This window comes from Terrapene carolina, unplaced genomic scaffold (genome assembly GCF_002925995.2).
Source record: "Terrapene carolina triunguis isolate 2854851 unplaced genomic scaffold, T_m_triunguis-2.0 Scaffold35098, whole genome shotgun sequence".
NCBI lineage: Eukaryota > Metazoa > Chordata > Testudines > Emydidae > Terrapene > Terrapene triunguis.
In genome coordinates, this window is record NW_020699449.1 from 14,908,957 (window position 1) to 14,930,433 (window position 21,477).

Genomic DNA, 21,477 nt, shown 5'->3' on the forward strand with positions numbered 1-21,477 from the left:
GTGTGTGTGTGTGTGTGTGTGTGTGTGTGTGTGTGTGTGTGTGTGTGTGTGTGTGTGTCACACTCAGAGGCTTGGTATGTGAAAGGGGTCACCAGTACAAAAGTGAGAGCCACTGCTTTGGCATTTATTTTATTTAGCAGTAACTCAAGGAACCTACAGGTCTGTATCCTGATGGCTCAATGCTCACCCCCAAGTTTTGGGGAGCTGGGACTAGAGCATTTAAGGGGGAAGTTTGTACATAGCACCAGGCAACTACAGGAGTATGAGCTAAACACCAGCATTAGGATATTTTAGGATAGAAACATCTGCACACCACAAGAGTGCCATTGCAACAAATTGACATAAGATAATAAATTGGGATCATTAATATACTAACCTATAGGAAAGGGCACCCCAATATTAGTATGGTGAGGAAAAATAAAGAAGAGGGGAGAAACCCCTACTGAATATGCATTAGGCACAGTGGCATGAGCGTAACATAACATAAAAGTTGTATCCTAGCCTGTGTGCTGAGGAGGGAGAGAAGAGAGAGACACACCGGCCCTTGGGAGGTGCCAGGAGCATGGCCACTGGTGAGGAGGAAGAAAATGGCTAACATTTCAGGTTGTTCTGCAAGGGATGATCAGATGTACATTCTGTATTATCTCTATCTACCTAGCTGGGTTAGAGTGTTTGTGACTTTGCTAAATGTATTAATAAATTACAAATACAGAAGCGTTCCTAAAGAGTGTGTTTCACAACCATGCACATCAGGGTTCCCAACTCAACAGTAATTTTAATAATCGGCTTGATCTTGGGACAAGAACCTGCCAAACCTCAGAATTGGGAATTCTTAAGTAACCAATACTCAATCCATGGATCAGACTGCAATGGACAGCTTTAAGTTTCATACTTGAACCAATGAGTATTGAGTCCGTTAATAGGTTAAAGTTTAAAACTTATTCTAGTTGCAGGTTACTTACCTCTGAAATTAACTTAGTCATACTTTGCCTGCTGCATTTATGGAACACTGAAAGTTCTATTATGCAGTCATCATCAAGATGCCCAAGCTGCAAGAACAAGTTGGTAATGTGAAAGCTTCAGACTTTGTGAAATCTTTTAGATCAGCATTTGAATGGGATGTTCCCATGAAGCCAGATGGCTCTTGGCTTGACAGCCCAACATCTGCAGACAGGACTATTGTGATCATCTGGCCTGACATCCTGGCTAACAGGCCAGAGAACTTCCCCAAAATAATTCCTAGAGCAGATCTTTTAGAAAAGCATCCAATGCTTGATTTTAAAAGTTGCCAATGATAGAAAATTCACCATGACCCTTGGTAAATAACCGACACTGCTAAAGAGATGCGATTTTGTTGGCGATAAAGCAGTGCACTTTGATTCCTCCCCTAATTAAAAAGGAACAAACAAAGCTATTAAAATGCATACAGCTGTACAACTTTGCAGTTATGAGTTAGAACTGATGTTGCATGTACAGTAAAGAAGCTCTTTGCATAGAGAAACAATGACACCCAGTGGCCAAATGTGGGTACTGGCTGTACATACCTGAATATTTTCCCTCCTGTTTAGCACCTAATCTTTGCTAGATTTTCATTTTTGTGCTGGCTTAACTTCTCTGGCTAGTGCAGTGTTTGGTGAAGGGGATATAGAGAGTTTTCAATAAAGTCTTAAGTGAGGTTTTATCCCAAACAGGAGACTACAGGAAATAAACAAAATTGCATAACGGCACTATGCAAGTCGCTCCATACCCTAGGTCTGAACTGTTCTTCAGCACCTAGGTGCCCGATTTTCAAAAATCTACACCTTACTGCATACAACTATCCATTTGCATCACGAGTGCTCAGAGTCTAACTCGCCAGTTAGATGTGAAAATACCCACCAGGTCTTTTTTTTTTTTTTTAAATTAACTAGATTGCAAATTCTGCAGCTAGTATACTGAAGTCTTTCCCCTTCATAGGGATTAAGAAATTTACATTGAGTCATCTCGGATATGCATTCTGACAGGAAGAGACCCTTGAAGAATTCAATGTCAGCTACTTGCTGAACTAAGTAACTAGTCATCTTTATGTCTGCCCCTTAGAAGTCTTTGAATTGTCACCATATACTATCCAAGAAGTTATGCTCCAGTCACTATGTGGTATAGTCATCCTCTAGTTAGTGTACTCACTGGGTATTTGCTTTGCCACTGAACAGCATAGGAGTAATCCTGCATGAGCCATGGATGATTCAAGAGATGTTTAACTGTAATTCGCTTCTTTGGATCCACCTAATGGGCAGTGAGAATCTAGTCAGTCAATGTTCAAGTAGAAATTGGCAAGATATTTTAAATTCAATTTCTTTCCCCAAAAAGGTAAGTCAGGCCACAAAGGCCAGTTAAGGAAACCTGCATTAACAGGAGCTGAAGGGATGATTGACACTGTCACCATGGTTAACAGTAGCCCAGCTAACTTGTGTTTTATAAATCTAGCTTGCTATAAAAGCACACTTGGGCAGTAAGTTTATACAGCAAGGTTACAATCTCATGAATAGACTCAGACTCATAGACTTTAAGGTCAGAAGGGACCATTATGATCATCTAGTCTGACCTCCCGCATGATGCAGGCCACAAAAGCTGACCCACCCACTCCTGGAATAATTCTCTCCCTTGACTCAGATGTTGAAGTCCCCAAATCGTGATTTAAAGACTTCAAGTCACAGAGAATCCTCCAGCAAGCGACCCCTGCCCCATGCTGCAGAGAAAGGCGAAAAACCTCCAGGGCCTCTGCCAATCTACCCTGGAGGAAAATTCCTTCCCGACCCCAAATATGGTGATCAGCTTAACCCCGAGCATGCGGGCAAGATTCTCCAGACAGACCCTCCGGAAAAAGTTCTCCGTAGTAACTTTTATTATCCCATCATTGACCATTGTTACTAATTACCAGCGATGGCACGTTATTGACCTATTGACTAAAATCACGTTATCCATCAAACCGTTAGATGCTGCAAGACAACTTTGAGGTTAGCAACATGACAGCTGCACCATGGTATGGAAAGTGCTTTGAGCGATGTTCTATGAACACAGCCCATTCAGCAGAGGGACCAGTTATATTTTCTTGAAAAGTTTCTGAACTAAAAGACTGTATTTTAGGCTTTTGGGGTCAATATTTCAATGCTATTTTGAGTAGCAAAACAGTACTGTAAAGTGTAGTCTGGATAGAGCCAATTGCTTTACCTGCAGCATCTGGTGTAGAAGCAGTATACTGCTAGCAGAAAGCCATTTTGGAACCTCATATTTTCCTCTCTGTATTTAAAAAAAACAAAAAAAAACAAAGAGGTTTTAGAGTTAACTTTGGCCAACTAGTGCCAATAACTTCATTAAATTGCTTGGATGCCTTACTGGTATCTATCTTCAGTCTGAAAACCCATAATAGAACTTGGAGCTAGAGGAACTGGCATTTTCAGCATATTTAGACTAACTTGACAAAAATGGTGTCATGATTCCTATTACTTTCACTGAAGACAAATGTGACTAGATTTTAGGTTAAGATAGATTCATGCTAGGTTAGTCCTGCAGAGAGAAGGCTGAACTTGAACTGCTATTGCAGGAACACAATTAAATGAGATTGTAGATAAACAAATTAGGTACGAGTAACTCAACCATCAGCGTTGACACATTTGCCTCCCCAGCCTTTATCCATTCTGCTTTGTTGTGACATTCAGTCTTAAGAGTGCAAGCGCTTAGAACAGGAACTGTGGTTCTATAGCACCTAGCACAATGAGGCACCAACCATAGAATCAGAAATGTAGGCCTAGAAAGATATCATCCTTGAGATATCATCAAATTAAGCCCCCTGCGCCAAGTCTGGGCCAAGTAAACCTAGACCATCCCTCGCAAGGGTTTGTCCAGCTGTTTTTGAATCCTCATCATTGGAGGTTTTTAAGAACTTCCCTTGCAAGCCTGTTCTAGAGCTTAACTACCCTAAGAGCTAGAAAGTTCTTCCTAATATCTAACTTAAATCTCCTTTGCTACAGATTAAGCCCATTACTACTTGTCCTAGCATCAGTAGGCATTGAAAACAATTGATCACAATCATTATAACAGCCCTTAGTGCAAGTCTTCATATATCAGGTCCACCCCCAGTCTCTTCTCAAGACTAAATATGCCGAGTTTAGCCTTTCTTCATAAGGTTTAGAAAACCTGACTTATTTTTGCTGCGCTCCTCTGGACTATCCAATATGCTGAACATCTTTCCTAAAAAGAGTGGTGCCCTGAATTGGACAGTACCTCAGCTGAGGCCTTGCTAGTGTCTAATAGGGCAGGAGAATTTGTTCCTATGCCTTGCATTCAACATTCCTGTTAATACACCCCAGAATGATATTAGCCTTTTTTGCAATTGCCTCATATGGTTGACTCAGTTATTGATCCACTATACTCCCAGATCCTTCTGAGCAGTACCACTATCTAGCCAGTTATTCCCATTTGATAGTTGGGCATTTGATTTTCCTTCTCAAGTGTAGTACTTGCACTTGTCTTTCATTAGGCTCGGGGTGCTACTGTAATTTGTACTTAAAAACAGTATGAAGCTTTAAATCAACTGCTAGACAAAGTATTAAAATTCAACTGGCTCCAACATATTCTGTGCTTTTACAGTAGGGTTGGTTGTTACACCAACCACAAAGCAACAAGAAGTCAGTAAAGAATCATTGTGAAATGTGATTTAACTACCAAGCTGGAATTAAATGCACTAAGTATTGAGAGAGTTTCATTTCTGCAGACAACTATTTCAATTACAGTCAAGTCTGGGTAATATACATAGATACATTTCTTTAACCCCAGTGGTTTCACATTAGAAGTCTAAATTCTAGTTGCTTTTGTTTTTAGTCAGGACTAATGAGTTTAGAAATATTACTGTCTGATTGCTGTTACAAAGCAATTCAACACTAGAAGTAATCTAAGGTGAAACCCATATATAAGAAGTTTTACATATTCCAAGGAGCCCTGTAATATATTGATGTTTGGCTCTGAAATACAGCTCTGGCATATGAACATAGATGAAGTAAAAAAGATTAACACTCACTCAATTTATTAGTAGTCATGCTGGAAATGACAGTTAAGCATTTTTGTAAAGATAGCCAACAAACGCACAATATAATCAGAGGAAAGTCTGCCTCTTAATGAGGAGCTGTCAATTTTTTATTTGATTTTCAATCAAAGCAGGAAGCATTTAGTCAAGTGTTATTCCCAAGTGAGGAACTGTAGAGCATTCTAGGCAAAGAAACATACTGCATGCAAGCGATACAACACCCTAATTAGATTCAACCAGCAGACTGTACTATACTGTGACGCGGAACAATAGTTCTGAGCTGAGATTACAGTAAATTTCAAAATCTATAATGTGTGAAATTAAATTCCACAACAATGCACAGAAGTCCTCATTTGAATCAATTTTCCAACTTGCAAATCAAAAATTGAAACTGGAATTCAGAGTGATAGAAACAAGCCTACGTTGGTAGATAATCTTTTAATTAGGAAGGTTGTATCTTGTTTCTTGTCCTCAAACATAAGTTCTTAAAGCATGTTCATCTGAATGCATTTAGACAAGTTTGGGTGGCCAATGTTCTGTGAATTCAGATCAGTCAACTCTAGCTCCAGAGCATATGGCACAACGATGAAAGTACTATGCAAGATTCATCTCAGACTCTTGTGTTAAGCCCTTTGTATGGGTTATAGCCAAGCCATCTATAAGTTTTCTAAACTCTGATTCAAATGCTTTAAAGCATTTATACACACTCTGGGCCATACCAGAACACGTACCTTCAACAGAAAGTATGCAAGTGAGTACTGGTTTTTAAATAGGTTGGAGAGTACACATTAAGTTGTTTGCCAGAGCCTCTAGGTGCAAGAACATTTATCTACCAATCCCCCCATACCAAGTATTGCTGGCATTAGCACCCCCAAATAAAATTCCTCAGTTTAATATTAGGGTTCCGTGTTGGTCATGGATCCCGTGACTTTCCATGCCCCCCACCCCCCACCGTGCCAAAGAAAGGGACCTTCTGGGATGTTTCAAGCCAAATTCCTGCATCCAAGCAGCATGTTTAACTAATAAATTAAGCAGGAGCATGTAGCGAGAGACCACATACTAGCAGCACTTCCTGACTTGCCCTATTTGCTCCACTTTACTTGGTACAGAAATTTAGTCTAGCTGGTTCATGGTTTCCCTCTCACCCCTCTCTGTTTTGAGGAGAAATAGTGCAATAGCAATAGGTTGGTACCACATCCTTATGCTACAGCTCAGAAGAAATTGCTATATTGGCTTTTGGAGGAGCAGGGGGAAAAAGGATCCTATAGCGATATCTGCTAGTCAAGGTGATTTATACACATTTGTACATGAGTGGTTCAAGTACAGGATGAGGAGTAATAGTGCAGCCCACCAGTCAGGTGGTGCTAAGTATGCTTCTTCCTAAATGCTGCTTGCAATCAGTATGACAGCCAGCCAGCCTGTGGTATCACAGGGGTCAGGGGCGGGTGGAAGTGAACAAATATACAAGAGTAGAGTGGAGACAAGGGGAAGTTGTTTGCTGCATCATCTTTCGTGTCAGTGCAATGAAACAGTGCGTCAGGCAGCATTAAATCACAGAAAGCAGGTTGGGCTACTGCTCTCATTTGACAATCCCTTCACTCTTGCTAATTCATCACTACTGATCCCACTACACAAGTTAGTTCTTAAAAAAAAAAAACCTTGAGGGACAAGATCCAAAACCAAACGCATAAATACAGAATGGGGGATAACTGGTGTGACAGCAGCACTGCTGAGAAGGATCTGGGAGTTGTGGTGGATCACAGACTCAACACAAGTTAGCAAGGTCATCCTGTTGCAAAAAAGCAAATGCAATTTTATGTTGCATTAACAGAAGCATAGCATGCAAGTCACGGGAGGTGATAGTACTTCCAGCTGAGGCCTAACCAGCTCTGAGCAGAGAATACTGTATCCAATTTTGGGCCCCAGTGTAGAGAAAGGATGTAGAGAAACTGGAAAGGATCCAGAGGCGAGCGACAAAGATGATCAAAGGTATGGAAAGCAAGCCATATGAACAAAAGCCGAAGGAACTGAGCATATTTAGTTTGGAAAAGAGGAGATTAAGGGGGGGGGGGGGGACGAAATGATAGTGATCTTCAAATATTTGAAAGGCTGCCATAAAAAAAGGTGGAGAAAGTTGTTCTCTTTTGCCATAGGAGGGCAGGACAAGAGGCAGTGTGTTCAAACTACAGCATAGCAGGTTTAGATTAAGCCTCCAGAAAAACTTCCTAACTGTAAGAACAGGAGGACAGTGGAACAGAGGCCTAGAGAGGTTGTAGAAGCTTCTTCACTGGAGGTTTTCCAAAGGAAGCTGGATAGCCATCTGTCTTGGATGGTTTAGATCCAACAAATCCTGCATCTTGGCAGGGGGTTAGACTAGATATCCCTTGCAGTCCCTTCTAACCCTATGATTCAAAGTTTCAGTGGTAACTCTTTGGAAAACCATTTCATTCCATATCTGCAGTATTTGCACACAGCTTTCCTTGCCCCTCCTGACCCTCCAAAGTTTCCTCTTTTCTACTTCTGAGGCAATGCTGCTCCTTTTGTTTTAGAATCTAGTCTTCACTGGCGATTCACTACTTCTGTAGTGTAGATTTGATTTCTACAATCACTTGATCCAAAGTTCCTCCCCAACCCAAAGTTGATTTCTGCCCTGTCATTACAAGCTAAACCTAGTTTTGTTTCTGTGGGTATTCTAAAGAGTTCTCTTCAACTGAAGAATTTATATTAAATCCTATTGTATCTGCATTTGCTTCACACTGATCCCTTATCAAACCTGATAAATGAACCATTAGCCCTATTCCTCTTCCCAGGGGGGATAATAAATTGGAGGTCTTTTTAATCCTTTATTTCAGATTACGCAAGAAACAGAACTGTAACAGCCTAGATTATTTCACTACATGCATTTTAGAGCTACTTATGTACTGATGTACCTATTTTGGATTTGAGAAAGTTTACTCATGTATCAGTTTCTTTAACAGTTAGTGCACATTCTGTAAACAGCACAAAAGCAGAGACCAAGAAGCTATTAAACATGTGACAATAGCAATACATTCAATCACCAGAGAGCAATAGGCCAAGATACAGGACATCTTGCCTATTTGCTATGCAAAGTCTTCACTTATGCTTGATAGTTTGGATTTCCTAAAGCACTACGTACCATTATCTTCCTGTAGAGCGCCATGACATTCTCATCATCAAACGGGAGAAAGCCACACAGCAGAGCATACAAGAGAACCCCCATGCTCCATATATCTGCCTAAAAGAAACAAACCAACATTATGAAGGGTCAAGTAAAAGTGAGTAGAAGTTAAAAGATCTGGCAGCTCAATACTTTCCCAGGATGTGTACAGCTGCTAATGAGAAACAATGTTCTGTCCATTCTCAACACAGGGGCCACACATCACTGAAGTAACTTTATGTTCATATGTCAAAGGATATTGGAGCTAAAGGATGTTCTCCAAAGAAGAGCACACTCAGAAGTGGCAAGTTGACCTTTCCCGGACTCAACTTTGGAGTAATTGCTACTCGTCAGAGCACTGCTAAAGCCACATCCTCTCCCCAAGTCTTCAAGTGCAGCCAGATTTGTTTGATTTCTACAGGGAGAGAAATTGCTGCACAGAATCTTGACATGGGAAGTTTTAGTGCTGCAGATGAGACCAGGCAACAACACACCTTGTTCCTACCTGCTAATATTAACTCTGATCATGAGGAGCAGCTCAGGAGGCTGCTTATTTGTCATGGCAGTTGCTGCCAGCCCAGCCACTTCTATTTTCTAAGTGAATTTAGTGCTGTAGTAGGTGCCAATTGCCCTATATCTGCACAAGCAGGGTGTAAATAGGATTGGCAGAATTTGGTTGTTTTTGCATGCAATTTCAATTTGTATATTACAATTGCAGGAAATTCAGAGGGGATAGGTTTGGGGTTAGGGCAGTATTGACAGCAGAGCTGCAGGGACAAGACACCCAGGAGCAAGGTGGAGGGGAGAAGAGGCTGCAGTCCTGGCCCAGTGGAGCACAACCCTAGCAGGGTTGCAAGGCAGAGGATGAGCCAGCAGTCATGGGGAGGCCACCCTGCTGCCGAAGAGCTCTTGCCTGGGGATGGTCCCAGCACTCCTGGCTGGTGAGCGAGAGGGGTCATGACAATGGAGCTGCAGAAGGACTGTGTCGCATGACACTGGAACTCTGCAGATGCAACGTGCAGAGACCACCAGCCAGAAGAGCAGAGAGGAGGAGGAGCAGCAAGACGATAAGCCCCTGGTCACGGAGGCCACTTCGCTGCTGAATGGCTCTGTCCTAGGTTTGGGGCGGGGGAAGTTTGGCCCTAAATAGAGGCTCATGTGGTTCACTTTCATGTGTCCTAGGCAGGAGAGCCATTCAGCAGTGATGTGGCCTCCCCAGCAATTCGTCCTCCTTGTAACTCTAGCCTGGGGGGGGGTGTTTGCCCTGCCAGGACCACAACTTTCTCCACATCTTGCACCTGCAGGGAATCCAGTGGGCCCCATGGCCAAGTAGGGAGCACCCTGCAGCCTCACCATCATGGGAGGGAATGGAGCGGTGACATGGCCGTGGGGCCAGTGACACCCAATCCCTGCAGGCACAAGGTGCGTGTGGGGAGGCTCTGCACAATTTGTTAGTCTCTAAGGTGCCACAAGTACTCCTGTTCTTTTTGTGGATACAGACTAACACGGCTGCTACTCTGAAACATGCCCACTATTGTTACTGATGGATTTTTTCGGTCGATTTCCGTGTCAGCCGAAACAGAGGTTTACTGGCCTCTATCAATTTAAATCAAATCCTGCCAAGTCTAGGTACAGAGCACCAGAGCAAGTACTCCCCACTCTGACCCAAAAGGAAATGCTAAGCAGAAAACAGGGAAATGTGAAAGGCTTTTGAACTGGTGGAGAGCAAAGTCCTGCAAGCAGGAGTGACTAGCAAAATGCAGGCCAAGACACTGGTGCAAAGAGACATGAGAGCAAGGAGGAGTTTGACACTGATGTAGAGGAGGACCGAAAGTGAAGAAACTTTGGGATAAGGCTGATGTGTCAGAGCAGTAATTCGGGAAGTTTGAAGACATTTGGGATAGATTGGCTAGGTACAAGATGGGTGTTAGGAAAGGAGGTTACAGCAATCTAGCCTAGCTTTGATCTTCTGTTTCTGCACTGGGGTGGGGGTGGGAAAAAAAGGGAAGCTTTAATGTGAGGGAAAGAGGCAAAGACAACAGTAGGCCTTAGAAATGGAACAAACTGTGGTATTCTCTTCAGAGGAGTAGCGCTGATGTGTTCTGTTTAAGTTGGCAGCACAAATTCCAAGAAGAGAAGTCTGAGACAATAGCAGGAGACTGAACAGAGGGAAGAGGAAAGCTTGGGAGTTATTAGTGTAGAGGCAATTCCAGGAGTGGATGAGCTCATGAAGAGACTCAGCGTTGGAGGGAGCTCAGGATGATGTTCTGCAGGACACAACCAAGGAGACATCGAAGGAGAACTAGTCAAGAAGAACAGTGAGAAGTGTGCTAAAGACGGTGTGTTGTGTGCTACTTTAGCATGAATCCACCACTGTCCAGGCTAAGCAAGACTCCTGCAGCGAAGACTTGCAGGGGCAATTACACAAGGAAGTGTTTAAAGCTAAACACTAGCATAACTAGACTTATGTATGTGATGTTCAAAGCATATTTAAGACACTATATCAGGGAAGGACATTGCATTAAATACCTCTGAGCCAATGTAAGCTTTGCCCTGAATTAACTCTGGTGCTGCATAAGCTGGGCTCCCACAACATGTGTTCAGCTGGTAATCCAGGCCACCCTATAGCAGAACAATTGAACAGACACATTAGACTTAAATTGGAAACTTTAAATATTTAGTTTCAACTATACTGCAGCACAAGACTATGGGCCTCACTCTCCACTGTAGTGTGTCTTGTGTGATCATATATACACCAGTGCTAAGCAGAAACCCTCTAGCTAAGCCATCAACTAGGTGCAGTTTCCAGCTCTGGTAGTTCCTGCATTACCATGGGCAGGTCACTGATTCTCTCAGCTGCTCATGTCCCCATCTAGAGAGTGAAATTAATGTTTCCTTTATGGGGCCAGTTACACCTACACAGAATGTGTCAGATTGCTGTGTCTTGTAAAGAAGGTGTGAGAGCTGAGGGAAACCAGTCCATACCGATAGTGTTGGCACATTAAAGCAAGCAGTGTTTCTCTTTGACAGGGATGTGTTCTGGACAGCAGGACTGAAATGACATTCCAATACCTAATCAGTTATCTGCCCTCGTCTGTACTTTTAGTCAGTTCATAAATTAGAACATTTTGCTGGCCAGCTAAACCAGTGTTCTGGGCAACAGCAAACCCTCTGCTTTGGTTTTACATTGAATTCTACCCATGGGATTGCCTCCTGTTACCATCCATCTCAGTCTAGCCTGCTCTAGGTTTAGATTACTAAATGCAGAAGTCTACAGTAACACCATAGGTTTAAATCTGAGAAGTTTTGAGATAAGGTTTGGAAGTCAGACCTCTGCATGCCACCTGTACACACAATTGTCTCCTGGTCCACAACCCCCTAGATAAATACCTTTGGAACATCCAAAGCCTTATCTTGTTCTAGAAGGCATATCCAGTCAATTATTTGTATTATAACAGCACTTTGAGGTCCTGATATCTGTTGGGGCCTCTGTGTGCTAAGTGCAATACTAACAGTTGGACTCTGCCTTGAAGAACAGAAAACAAAGGGTGGAAGAGAATAGACAACACAACTCAAGATCACAGTTATTCAAGCTGGAAGTAGAATCCCACCCACTGCCCGTCCATACTTTTTACAGTGAGTAGTTGGAATTCAAGTAACTGAAGTGTTGGCTGGCGACTTGAGTGCTATTAAACACCCTTTTCATAGCTAAAGTATTTGGATGCACTACTACATAGTTAGTGTAATTTACTTTTGCACACTCACCTTTGGCTTTGCACAGAGACCAAAGTCTATCAGCTTCAAGTTATGCTCCGCGTCAATCAGCAAGTTCTCCTGAAGAAAAGGAGAGTGGTGGTAATGAGGGCACTTTACAGGATAACCCAGCCACAGGAGGGTTTAGTTTTTCCCCTCATATCTTCTAGCCATCAATCAGTGCCGTCCACCATCCTCCCCCGGTCCTTACCACCATCCTTTTGGCCATAGGCCCATCTCTTCTAATGGCTACAAGCAATGCTTAGCCTCTTCCCCAGATGATATCTTTTGAGACCAATATTTCATACATTGTCCAGTAAGCTGTCATGTACTGAAGTTCCTCCCCTAGGGATTTCACCCTCTTCAAAGTGTTCTAATCAGTCCATAAATACAAAACAAGTTCCTATAATGAGTGCATGTTGAAGAAGTGGGTTTCCTAATAAGTCATAGGGTGAGGACAGCAGGATATTTCCCACCACACCCTCTTAATGTCACCAATTAGGAGATCTCAGCAGCACAAGTGCCATGTTCTGCCTCAGTTGAAAACAGTGATATGGAGGGGCAGCAAAGGTATGATTTGCTATTAGAAGTGGAATATGGAGCAAAGGGAAGAACAGACTGACTGGAGCTAGCTTGAAGTCTGGAGTTGAGTACTAAGTGTGCCCTTGTTCATTGTAAGTAAGCTTTCTCCCTCCTGATGTTGATCTTCGGTGAACCCCTTCTGAAACAGCATTTACAGGCTCCAGAGGGAGCCATACACAACTCTCAGCCAAAATAGGTGTGCCATAGAGTAGAACTGGGCTAGGAAAAAAATATATCTTGAAAAGAGGAAGCTAAAGACACAGAAGAAGAATTAAGAAAAAAAAAACCTTCAGTCCTTATACAGTAGCTTACTTTGGAGGAGAGGTTTAGCAGCTAAAAAAAAAAAAAAAAAAAAAAAGAAGAGATTCCATCCCATTTGAAAGGATACTGGAGAAGTACTAAAAGCAGCAGTCAGATTTTCAGAAACAAGTCAAACTTACTGGTTTGAGATCCCTGTGGGCATACCCCTGACTGTGCACATAAGCAATTGCTGAAACAATCTGACGGAAAAATATACGAGCTTCCTCTTCTGAAAGGCGATCCTTGGAGATTATATAATCAAACAGCTCTCCTCCAGGACAATACTGCAATGAGACAGGAAAATGGTAGATCACAATTTTTTGTCTCAAATACCAAGTAACCTTACACTTTAAGGCATTGTAAAGAAGACACCTTGGCCAGCCTTGTATAGTACACTGTCATTTTAGTTCTAATGCAGTAGTGCCCCAAGGTCCCCCAATCAGGAGCAGGATATTATTGTGCTCGGTGCGATACAAAGAGGAAGACCTGATCCCTGTCTGAAAGGGTAAACAGATTTTTGGTAATAACAGCAGCATAACATGCAGTAGGAAGGTGGCAGAATTTGGTTATGCAATAACTAGGTCTAAGCATGTGTACTTCTTGATCATATTTTTAAAGAGTGAAAGAATCATAGAATGTCAGGGTTGGAAGGGACCTCAGGAGGTCATCTAGTCCAACCCCCTGCTCAAAGCAGGACCAATCCCCCGACAGATTTTTACCCCAGTTCCCTAAATGGCCCCCTCAAGGATTGAACTCACAACCCTGGGTTTAGCAAGGCCAATGCTCAAACCACTGAGCTATCCCTCCCTCCGTATGAGTGAATAAAGTATGAGTGAATATTGACTCACTTATTGTGAGCATTGCTGGAGTGAATTTTTAGGAGCAACTTGAATGAGGGAAGGATTAGTGATTGAACGAACCACAGTAGAGAGCACTTTATCTGCCTGGGGGCAATATGAAAATAGAAACTCTTGTGAGAAGCTGATAGAACAGTGAGTTTGGCATTAATGGCAGGAGAGGTGCAATAATATGAGGTCTGATATATATGCAGAGGTCACATTAAGTAGGGCCTTGAAAGTGAAGACAAAGTTTGAACTGAAGCAACGGAGAAAGGTGAGCCAGTTGAAAGATTAAGTCAGAATGGATTAGGATTATGCAGCTGCATTTCTTGTGGGGTCAGGGGGAGGCGTATGGATGTTGGCTAGACTGGAGGGATGCTGTCATCTTAGATTGCCAGCTAGGTTCTTATTTCACTTCATGGCTCTCTTGCTCTAGGCCAGAGCCTCAATTTCAGGCTGCACACATGGCAAGTGACTATTTGAATCCTTCCAAACACATTGATTTAAATTGAGAGACTTTTGTAGAGAATCTACAAGACAAGTTTTGAAAGTAACCTATTTTAAACTGGTGTCTCTTTACAATGTCTGCCCTATTTGGTCATCTGTACCGAGGGATTGCTGGGGGCTCAAAGGTGAGCTTTTAGCCATCCCACACAAAGATTGAATTAACAACATTAGATATTCCAGAAGCATCGACACTGTGAATCTAACCTCCAAGACCATGAATATCTTCTTGGATGTCTCTATCACATGGTATAATCGGCAAATATGCTGGTGACTCAAGTTCTTCATTGCATCAATTTCGGTTTTAACACGAGGTAAATCACCCTAAGAGATGAAAGCCAGTTATACAGTTGCTAAATATGGCTATTTCCACATCCTGTGCAGTGCTCCTACTGCAACTAATGACAACATGTTCACGTGTATATAATTAAGGTCAATCCAGTATAAGGTTTGGTATAACTATAAGAGTTCCGAATTTGGTACACAGGTCAGGGACACAGAAGTTTAATGCAATTGTTACAATGAAAAGTTTGACTTTTTCCCTGCAAAAGTTGTCAAGAAATTGTTAGGTCCTAAATTGGAGCAACTTTACATTATTTTAAACTGTGAAAGGAGTGTCCCATCAGTATCAGTGTCACCAAAAATAAGTGGTTTTTGGAGGTTAATAAAGTTCTTGCGAGTTCTAAAGTGTCTTTCTAGAACCAGCAGAAGGGTGGCTAACAATTCTACACATTACCAACGTTTCACGAGTAAAAAAGTGGAGGATGTCTCCCATTACAAAATGGAATCTCAAGCAGCAAGCTACTTCGACTTACCCCCAAAGCCAATTTGTCCATGATTTTGATTGCAACTTTTTCACCAGTAAGGAGATGGCGACCTAGCTTCACCTTTGCAAAGCCACCTGAATTTAGAAGTGAGGCAGTAAGAATCCAAGATGAAAATTAATTTTCTCCTCAATAATCTTTTTATAGAGTCACACTACAGGAGCAAAAACAACAAGGAGTCTGGTGGCACCTTAAAGACTAACAGATTTATTTGGGCATAAGCTTTCGTGGGTAAAAACCTCACTTCTTCAGGCTACCCCCTGATACTTGACTACAGGAGCAAGTCTTACCGTTTACAGAAAGCTTTTTACAGCTAAAAGTACTAAAGAGAATTTCTTCTGGATAAAAAAAAACCTCAGAATTTTATTCAGCAAATTTAGCATGTGAAATCTGATCTCTAAACTAGTTGCTACCATAGCAATCTGCTTTTGATTTGGATGCGAAGCTGAAACATTAAGAATAAGTTTTAACTGTTTTACTTTAAGAGATAAAAGTACCTGTCCCAACGGTTTCATATAATTCATAGTACTTGAGAATTTCCTCATAGTCATCTACACCCATGTTGAGATAGGCAAAGTTTAGCGCCACTTCTGAAGTCCTGGCAATGACATAGGAGAACATGATCAGTTATGCTTTAAGATCTCTACCTAAGAAACACTATTTTCTTAACAAAATATAGTCAAAAAATGTAACCTTGAAACTTAACATTCACTGAAGACACAATCTACCTGAAAATCTGCTTCAATAGCCAGTTTCTGTATGCCTAGAACATGCTGAAGTTATAGTCTAGTGAGTTTGCAGTTAGAGTCTATTTCCACACTATCATATCAAATGTCAGTACCCAAGAGATGAATTTTACTTCTGCCATCTAACCAAGTTACAAACTAAAGTGCTCACCTGCTCCGATTGGTGGCTCTCTTTTCATCTCATTAACAGCACTGACACTTGAACTCCCCCATCAAGACTGCAATTGATACTACTGAACATTTTAATTTATTCAGAATAAGAAAGTTTGGCTGGTGTTTACTGATGACTGTAAATTAGACTTTCTGCACTTACTCTGTAGCCCAGTGAAAAGCTTCAGATTTCAACCCTATGCAGAGGTCACCACTCCAGTTTCCTAACTGCATTGCATAGCTTACAACAAACGGCAGTATTTCTGTAACAGTGCCTGCTTCCCCTTCCTTATCAGGCTAGTCTGATTGGAGTGAAGGATATTGTAACAGTTGCTATGCCAGGCCAGTCACCAGTTATGCCCATCACAATAGGATCATAAGAGCACACATACCTGGGTCACAAAACCCTCAATTTACCTTGGCCCTAGAGGTACAGGCCTTGCCTTAGTCTAGGCTAGGAAACAGGTCAAGACCCAAGCTCAGGCTACTATTTGGTCACAGAAGTCACAGAATCCGTGACTTCCAGTGACCACCATGACTTCAGCAGTGGGGAGCTGCAGGGTCCCCCCAGCCCAGCACTCCCAGCCACCACAGGGGAACCCCTGCTGCCTCAGGGGGAGGGGTACCCTGCAGCCACCACTGCTGCAGGCAGCTCCTAGCCCCCACGCAGATGCCCCCCTTCAGGCAGTATAAGGATCTGCAGAGGCCCATTTTGTCCCACATATTTTTAGTAAAAGTCAAACAGGTCACAGATTCTGTCAATTTCTCTTTTTTGCCCATGACCTGTCTGACACTTTTACTAAAAATATCCATGACAAAAATCTTAGCCTGACCCATAGCTGACATCAGGTTGGCAACTGCAATATCACCCTTCATGTAGACGGGTGTCAGCACAGGAGCTAGTCAGGGTCAACACTGGTTCCATCAGCATAGCCACAGTACCCGTTTTACTCAGAGTTAATGGCTTGCCAGGTAGCTCAAGTTAGCCATCAGATTTACATAGGTTCATCTGGTCACTCCACTCACATTCGCTCCAGGACACAGGGTTGGGGCTTTACCACAGGCTAAGCTCCAGAATAAACATTGAGGCAGCATCCAGAGTAGCCTTCATACATCTATTGCTGCTGTGAATTCACTGGCAATCAGTTAACTCCAGGTAAAACCTCTCTGCAGCGTTGCCAACTCTTAGGCTTTTCTCCCAACCCGCACGCTAGTGGGTGGCTTTTCTCCAAGCTCCAGCTCCGGGAGTCCTGTGAGGACCGGAGCCTCAGCTTGCATTTAAGCCTTTTGGAGAGGAGCCCTATAGGCTCAGGCACCATTGATCACCACCCGAGCCCAAACCACTGTCAGGCACCTGACCGGGGATTTCTGAGCATTTGGGGCTGGCAGTGGCACAGCCCCCAGCCCAGGGCGGCCCCCAAGAGCCAGGGGCCTGGAGGAAGGGAGACTCCAGCGAACCCCCGGCACGGGGCCAGCTGATGGGAGGGGCCTGGGCGGGGAGCGATGGGAGGGGCCCAGGGAGCTGGGGGCAGGACGATGGGGCGGGGGCGGCAGCGGAGCTGGGGGGCGGGGCAGGACGACGGGGTGGCAGCGGAGCGGGGGGCGGGCGGGCAGGACGATGGGGCGGGGGCGGCAGCGGAGCGGGGGGCGAAGGGGGTTGGGGGACCCGCACTGACGCCCCCGATCCCAGCTCGTCCCTCGGGCTCCGCCCCCGCAGAACCCCAGCCCAGCCTATCGCTCACCTGCCCGGCGGGAGCGGTCTCTAGGCAACGCGGCGCTTCCGAGGTCGAAAACACCGAGCGCGAGCCACCGCGGCTGGTGCCGCTTCCAACGTTTAAATTTCCCTGCCAACCCAGCCTCTTCCGGCCGCGGCGGCCGGCCGACCAATCAGATCGAAGCGGCGTCGCGGAAGGGGCGGGATGTGTCAGGGAGTGTCATGGGAGGAGGGTCAGAGGTGCCGGTGTGGGCTGAGCTGGGCGCCATGTTGGGGGTGGCTTTTACCCCGCCTCCTGAGTCCTGGCTAGCGTTGCCTTAGGGGCTACGCGGGCCCTGGCCTGCTCGGCCTCATCCCTGTGGTTGATTCAGACGCGCGTGTCCTGAGCGTGTGGCAGGGCCCAACGACCGGGGCCGGCTCTGCAGGGCAGTTATTTGCTTCCCCCCATCCCAGGGTCCCACCCAGGGAAGTCACAGGGAGGACTAGGGCTGCCAAATTTCTACTTGCACTAAACCGAGCACCCTAGCCCCGCCCCCTTCCCCTCCTCGGAGGCCCCGCCCCGACTCTGAGGCCCCGCCCCACTCACTCCATCCCCCCTCCCTCTATCGCTCGCTCTCCCCACCCTCACTCACTCCCTCATTTTCACCGGGCTGGCTCAGGGGGTTGGGATGCGGGAGGGGGTGCAGGCTCCAACAGGCGGGGCGGGCTCCAGGGTGGGGCCAGAAATGAGGGGTTCAGGGTGCAGGAGGGGGCTCTGGGGTGGAGTGTGGGAGGGGGTGAGGGCTCTGGGCTGGGGGTGTGGGCTCTGGGCTGGGGCTGGGGATGAGGGGTTTGGGGCGCAGGAGGGGGCTCCGGGCTGGGGGTGGAGCCAAGGGGTTTGGAGTATGGGAGGGGGCTGGAGTTCAGGGTGTAGGAGGGGGCTCCGGCTGGGGCAGGGGTTTGGGGTGGAGGGGGGTGAGCAGGGCCGGCTTTATTAACTGCGGGGCCCAATTCGAATACATGGCGGCGGTCCAGGGCTTCAGCGGCACTTCGGTGATGGGGGGTCCGCTCCAGGTCTTCCACGGCACCGAAGGACCCCCCCACCGCCGAAATGCCGCCAAAGACCCCAGAGTGGACCGCCGCCGGGTGAGTAAAGAAAAAAATTTAAAAGGCGCCTAAGGCGCGGGGCCCTGGCGCAGGGCCCGATTCCTGGGAATCGGACGAATTGGCCTAAAGCTGGCCCTGGGGATGAGGGCTGTGGGATGGGGCCAGGGATGAAGGGTTTGAGGTGCAGGAGGGGGCTCCGGGTTGGGGAGTGGAGCCAAGGGATTCAGAGTATGGGAGGGGGCTCCGGGCTCAGGCAGGGGGTTGGGGTGAAGGAGGGGGTACAGGCTCTGGGCTTGGGGGGTGAGTTCCAGGATGAGGCCAGAATTGAGGGATTCAGGGTGCAGGAGGGGACTCTGGATTGGGGCAGGGGGATGTGGTGTGGGGGAGGGCTCCGGCTGGGGATGCAGTCTCTGGGCTGGGGTTGAGGGGTTTGGTGTGTAGGAGGGGGCTCCAGGCTGGGACGAGGGGAATCAGGGTTGGGGCACGCAGGGAGGGTGAGGGCTATGGCTGGGGGTGTAGGCTCTGGGGTGGGGCTAGGGATGAGAGGTTTGGGGTGCAGGAGGGTGCTCTGGGCTGGAACTGTGGGGTTCGGAGGGCAGGAGGGGGATCAGGGCTGGGGCAGGGGGTTGGGTGAGGGCTCCAGCTGGGGGTGCGGACTCTAGGGTGGGGCTGGGGCCAGAGGTTGGGGTGCAGGCTTCGGGCGGCACTTACCTCTGGCTCCTATGTACAGGGCCAGCCGGGCAGTGCTGTGCGCTGCCCCATCCGCAGGCATCGCCCCTGCAGCTCTCATTGGCTGCAGTTCCTGGCCAATGGGAGCTGCTGAGACGGTGCTTGGGGTGGGGGCAGCGTGCAGAACCCCCAGCCGCCCCTACTCATAGGAGCCGGTGGGGGGGACATGCCAGCTGCTTCCGGGAGCCGTGCGGAGCCAGGGCAGGCAGAGAGCCTGTCTTAGCCCCGCTACGCCCCTTTTCGACTGGGCGTTCCGGTCCAAAACTGGACACCTGGCAACTCTAAGTCCAGACATGGGGCTGGGCTATGTGCTGGCTCAGCCATGTCACCCCCAGCACAGCCCCACACTGAGCCGGCCTAGCACAGTGCTGCCTTCCCTAGCACAACCCCGCGGCACTGGCTCCTGCCTAAGAGCCACCCACAGCTGTCACTACACCCTTCCACGGCTTCTCCACCATTACTCCTCAATGCAAAAAGGAAGAAAGGGTTGATATTCATTTTAATTCTTTGTTTTTCCCCTGGAAAAAAAAGGCACCTTCCTGTCAGAAGTTTCCCAAAGAGAATGGGGAAGTTCCATCACATGGGATATTAAAAACAAACTGCTTTGATTCTGTGAGCTGATGCCTTTGCCCAGTATAGCAAGTGCTTTTCTTTAGCGCTGTATCCCATGGCAAGCTCAGGGACGAGATCCACAGCTGGTGTAATGTGGATTTATACCAGATGTGAATCTGGCCCCTCGCCTAATGTGCTATCCACTATCCTAGCTAGATCTTTCTCTGTGTTATTGCTTGTCAGCTGTCTCCTTCTCATTACATGGTATGTCTGTGCTCTGGATTATTTTTCCTGAAATCGATTAGCTTGTATTTTTGTAGGCTGCGTGTTCATTTGATAATTCTTTCTCAGTCTTCCTATCTCTTTCTAGATTCATGTTTATGTTCCCGCTGTACTCCAGAGATTTAACAAGGAGATTTCTAGTAACTGTAATCTATACACACATACTATAGGAACTTCTGCCATTGAAAACATCACCTGATACTGATTGTTGCCATTTTGGCATTCAAAAGAGGAGACTTTTTATAGGATGCATGCAAATATTTAGTTTGCACAGCCTATAGTAAATATTTCACCTAAAACATTGACATTGTTCCTAAATTGTTGTGCAGCAGTTAATTATAGTAGGTTTGAACATAGAAACAGAATCCAAATGTTGTTAATTAGGAAGACTACCGTTGCTATTAATGCAGTTTTAGTTATGAGCAGAATGTAATGATTCCATAATGAATAGGTAGCTTAGGTTTATGGAGACTGGGCCATGTTAGACACATTTGATTGGTTTCTTTTTATATTAGAATGTTTTAGGAACAATTACAAAATTAGTGCACAAGAATGCAGTAAATGTCATGTATTTGATGTTTAGTAAACCATTTGATCCCGTGTCTCACAAAATCTCACTTGAAAAAATAATCCAAACTGGCATGCTACGAATACTTTCATATGGATTGAAAGCTAAAAGACTGCCAACAAAGGGGAATGGTAGACAGAGATGTATTGAATTGGTGGGAAGTGTCCGGCAGGCCCTGCAAGGAGTGATGTTAGGCTATATCTTATTCAATAAATTTACTGATGACCTGAGAGAGGGAATATGCAGCGTATTGCTAATAACATATGCAGATCCTGTTAAATTGGAAGGAGTTGCCAACGCTCATTAGGATAGGAAAATAATACAATGGTTGCTGTTTAGAAATAGGGTAAAAAATGACAACATGAAATTGCACTTGGGAAAAAACAAACTAACACAGTCAGGGAAAAATAATCTAGAACACCTTATTCATAGATTCATAGATTCTAGGACTGGAAGGGACCTCGAGAGGTCATCGAGTCCAGTCCCCTGCCCGCATGGCAGGACCAAATACTGTCTAGACCATCCCTGATAGACATTTATCTAACCTACTCTTAAATATCTCCAGAGATGGAGATTCCACAACCTCCCTAGGCAATTTATTCCAGTGT

The 21,477-nt window shown here is 45.3% G+C and overlaps 1 protein-coding gene across 1 annotated transcript in view; it reads right to left on the minus strand.

Annotated features, from left to right (window-relative positions):
* Nucleotides 1–15,113, minus strand: part of LOC113405376 (maternal embryonic leucine zipper kinase-like) — a 37,380-nt gene extending 22,267 nt beyond the window's left edge. Inside the window, exons 1-9 of the mRNA XM_026646553.1 lie at nt 15,034–15,113; nt 14,426–14,542; nt 13,016–13,159; nt 12,006–12,074; nt 10,770–10,862; nt 8,220–8,318; nt 3,211–3,279; nt 2,167–2,265; nt 963–1,049 (exon numbers count right to left, since the gene is read on the minus strand). Of these exons, the coding sequence (XP_026502338.1) occupies nt 963–1,049; nt 2,167–2,265; nt 3,211–3,279; nt 8,220–8,318; nt 10,770–10,862; nt 12,006–12,074; nt 13,016–13,159; nt 14,426–14,542; nt 15,034–15,054 (798 nt within the window). The 5' untranslated portion in view covers nt 15,055–15,113. The remainder of the gene's footprint in view (nt 1–962; nt 1,050–2,166; nt 2,266–3,210; nt 3,280–8,219; nt 8,319–10,769; nt 10,863–12,005; nt 12,075–13,015; nt 13,160–14,425; nt 14,543–15,033) is intronic.
* Between the last annotated feature and the right edge of the window lie 6,364 nt (nt 15,114–21,477).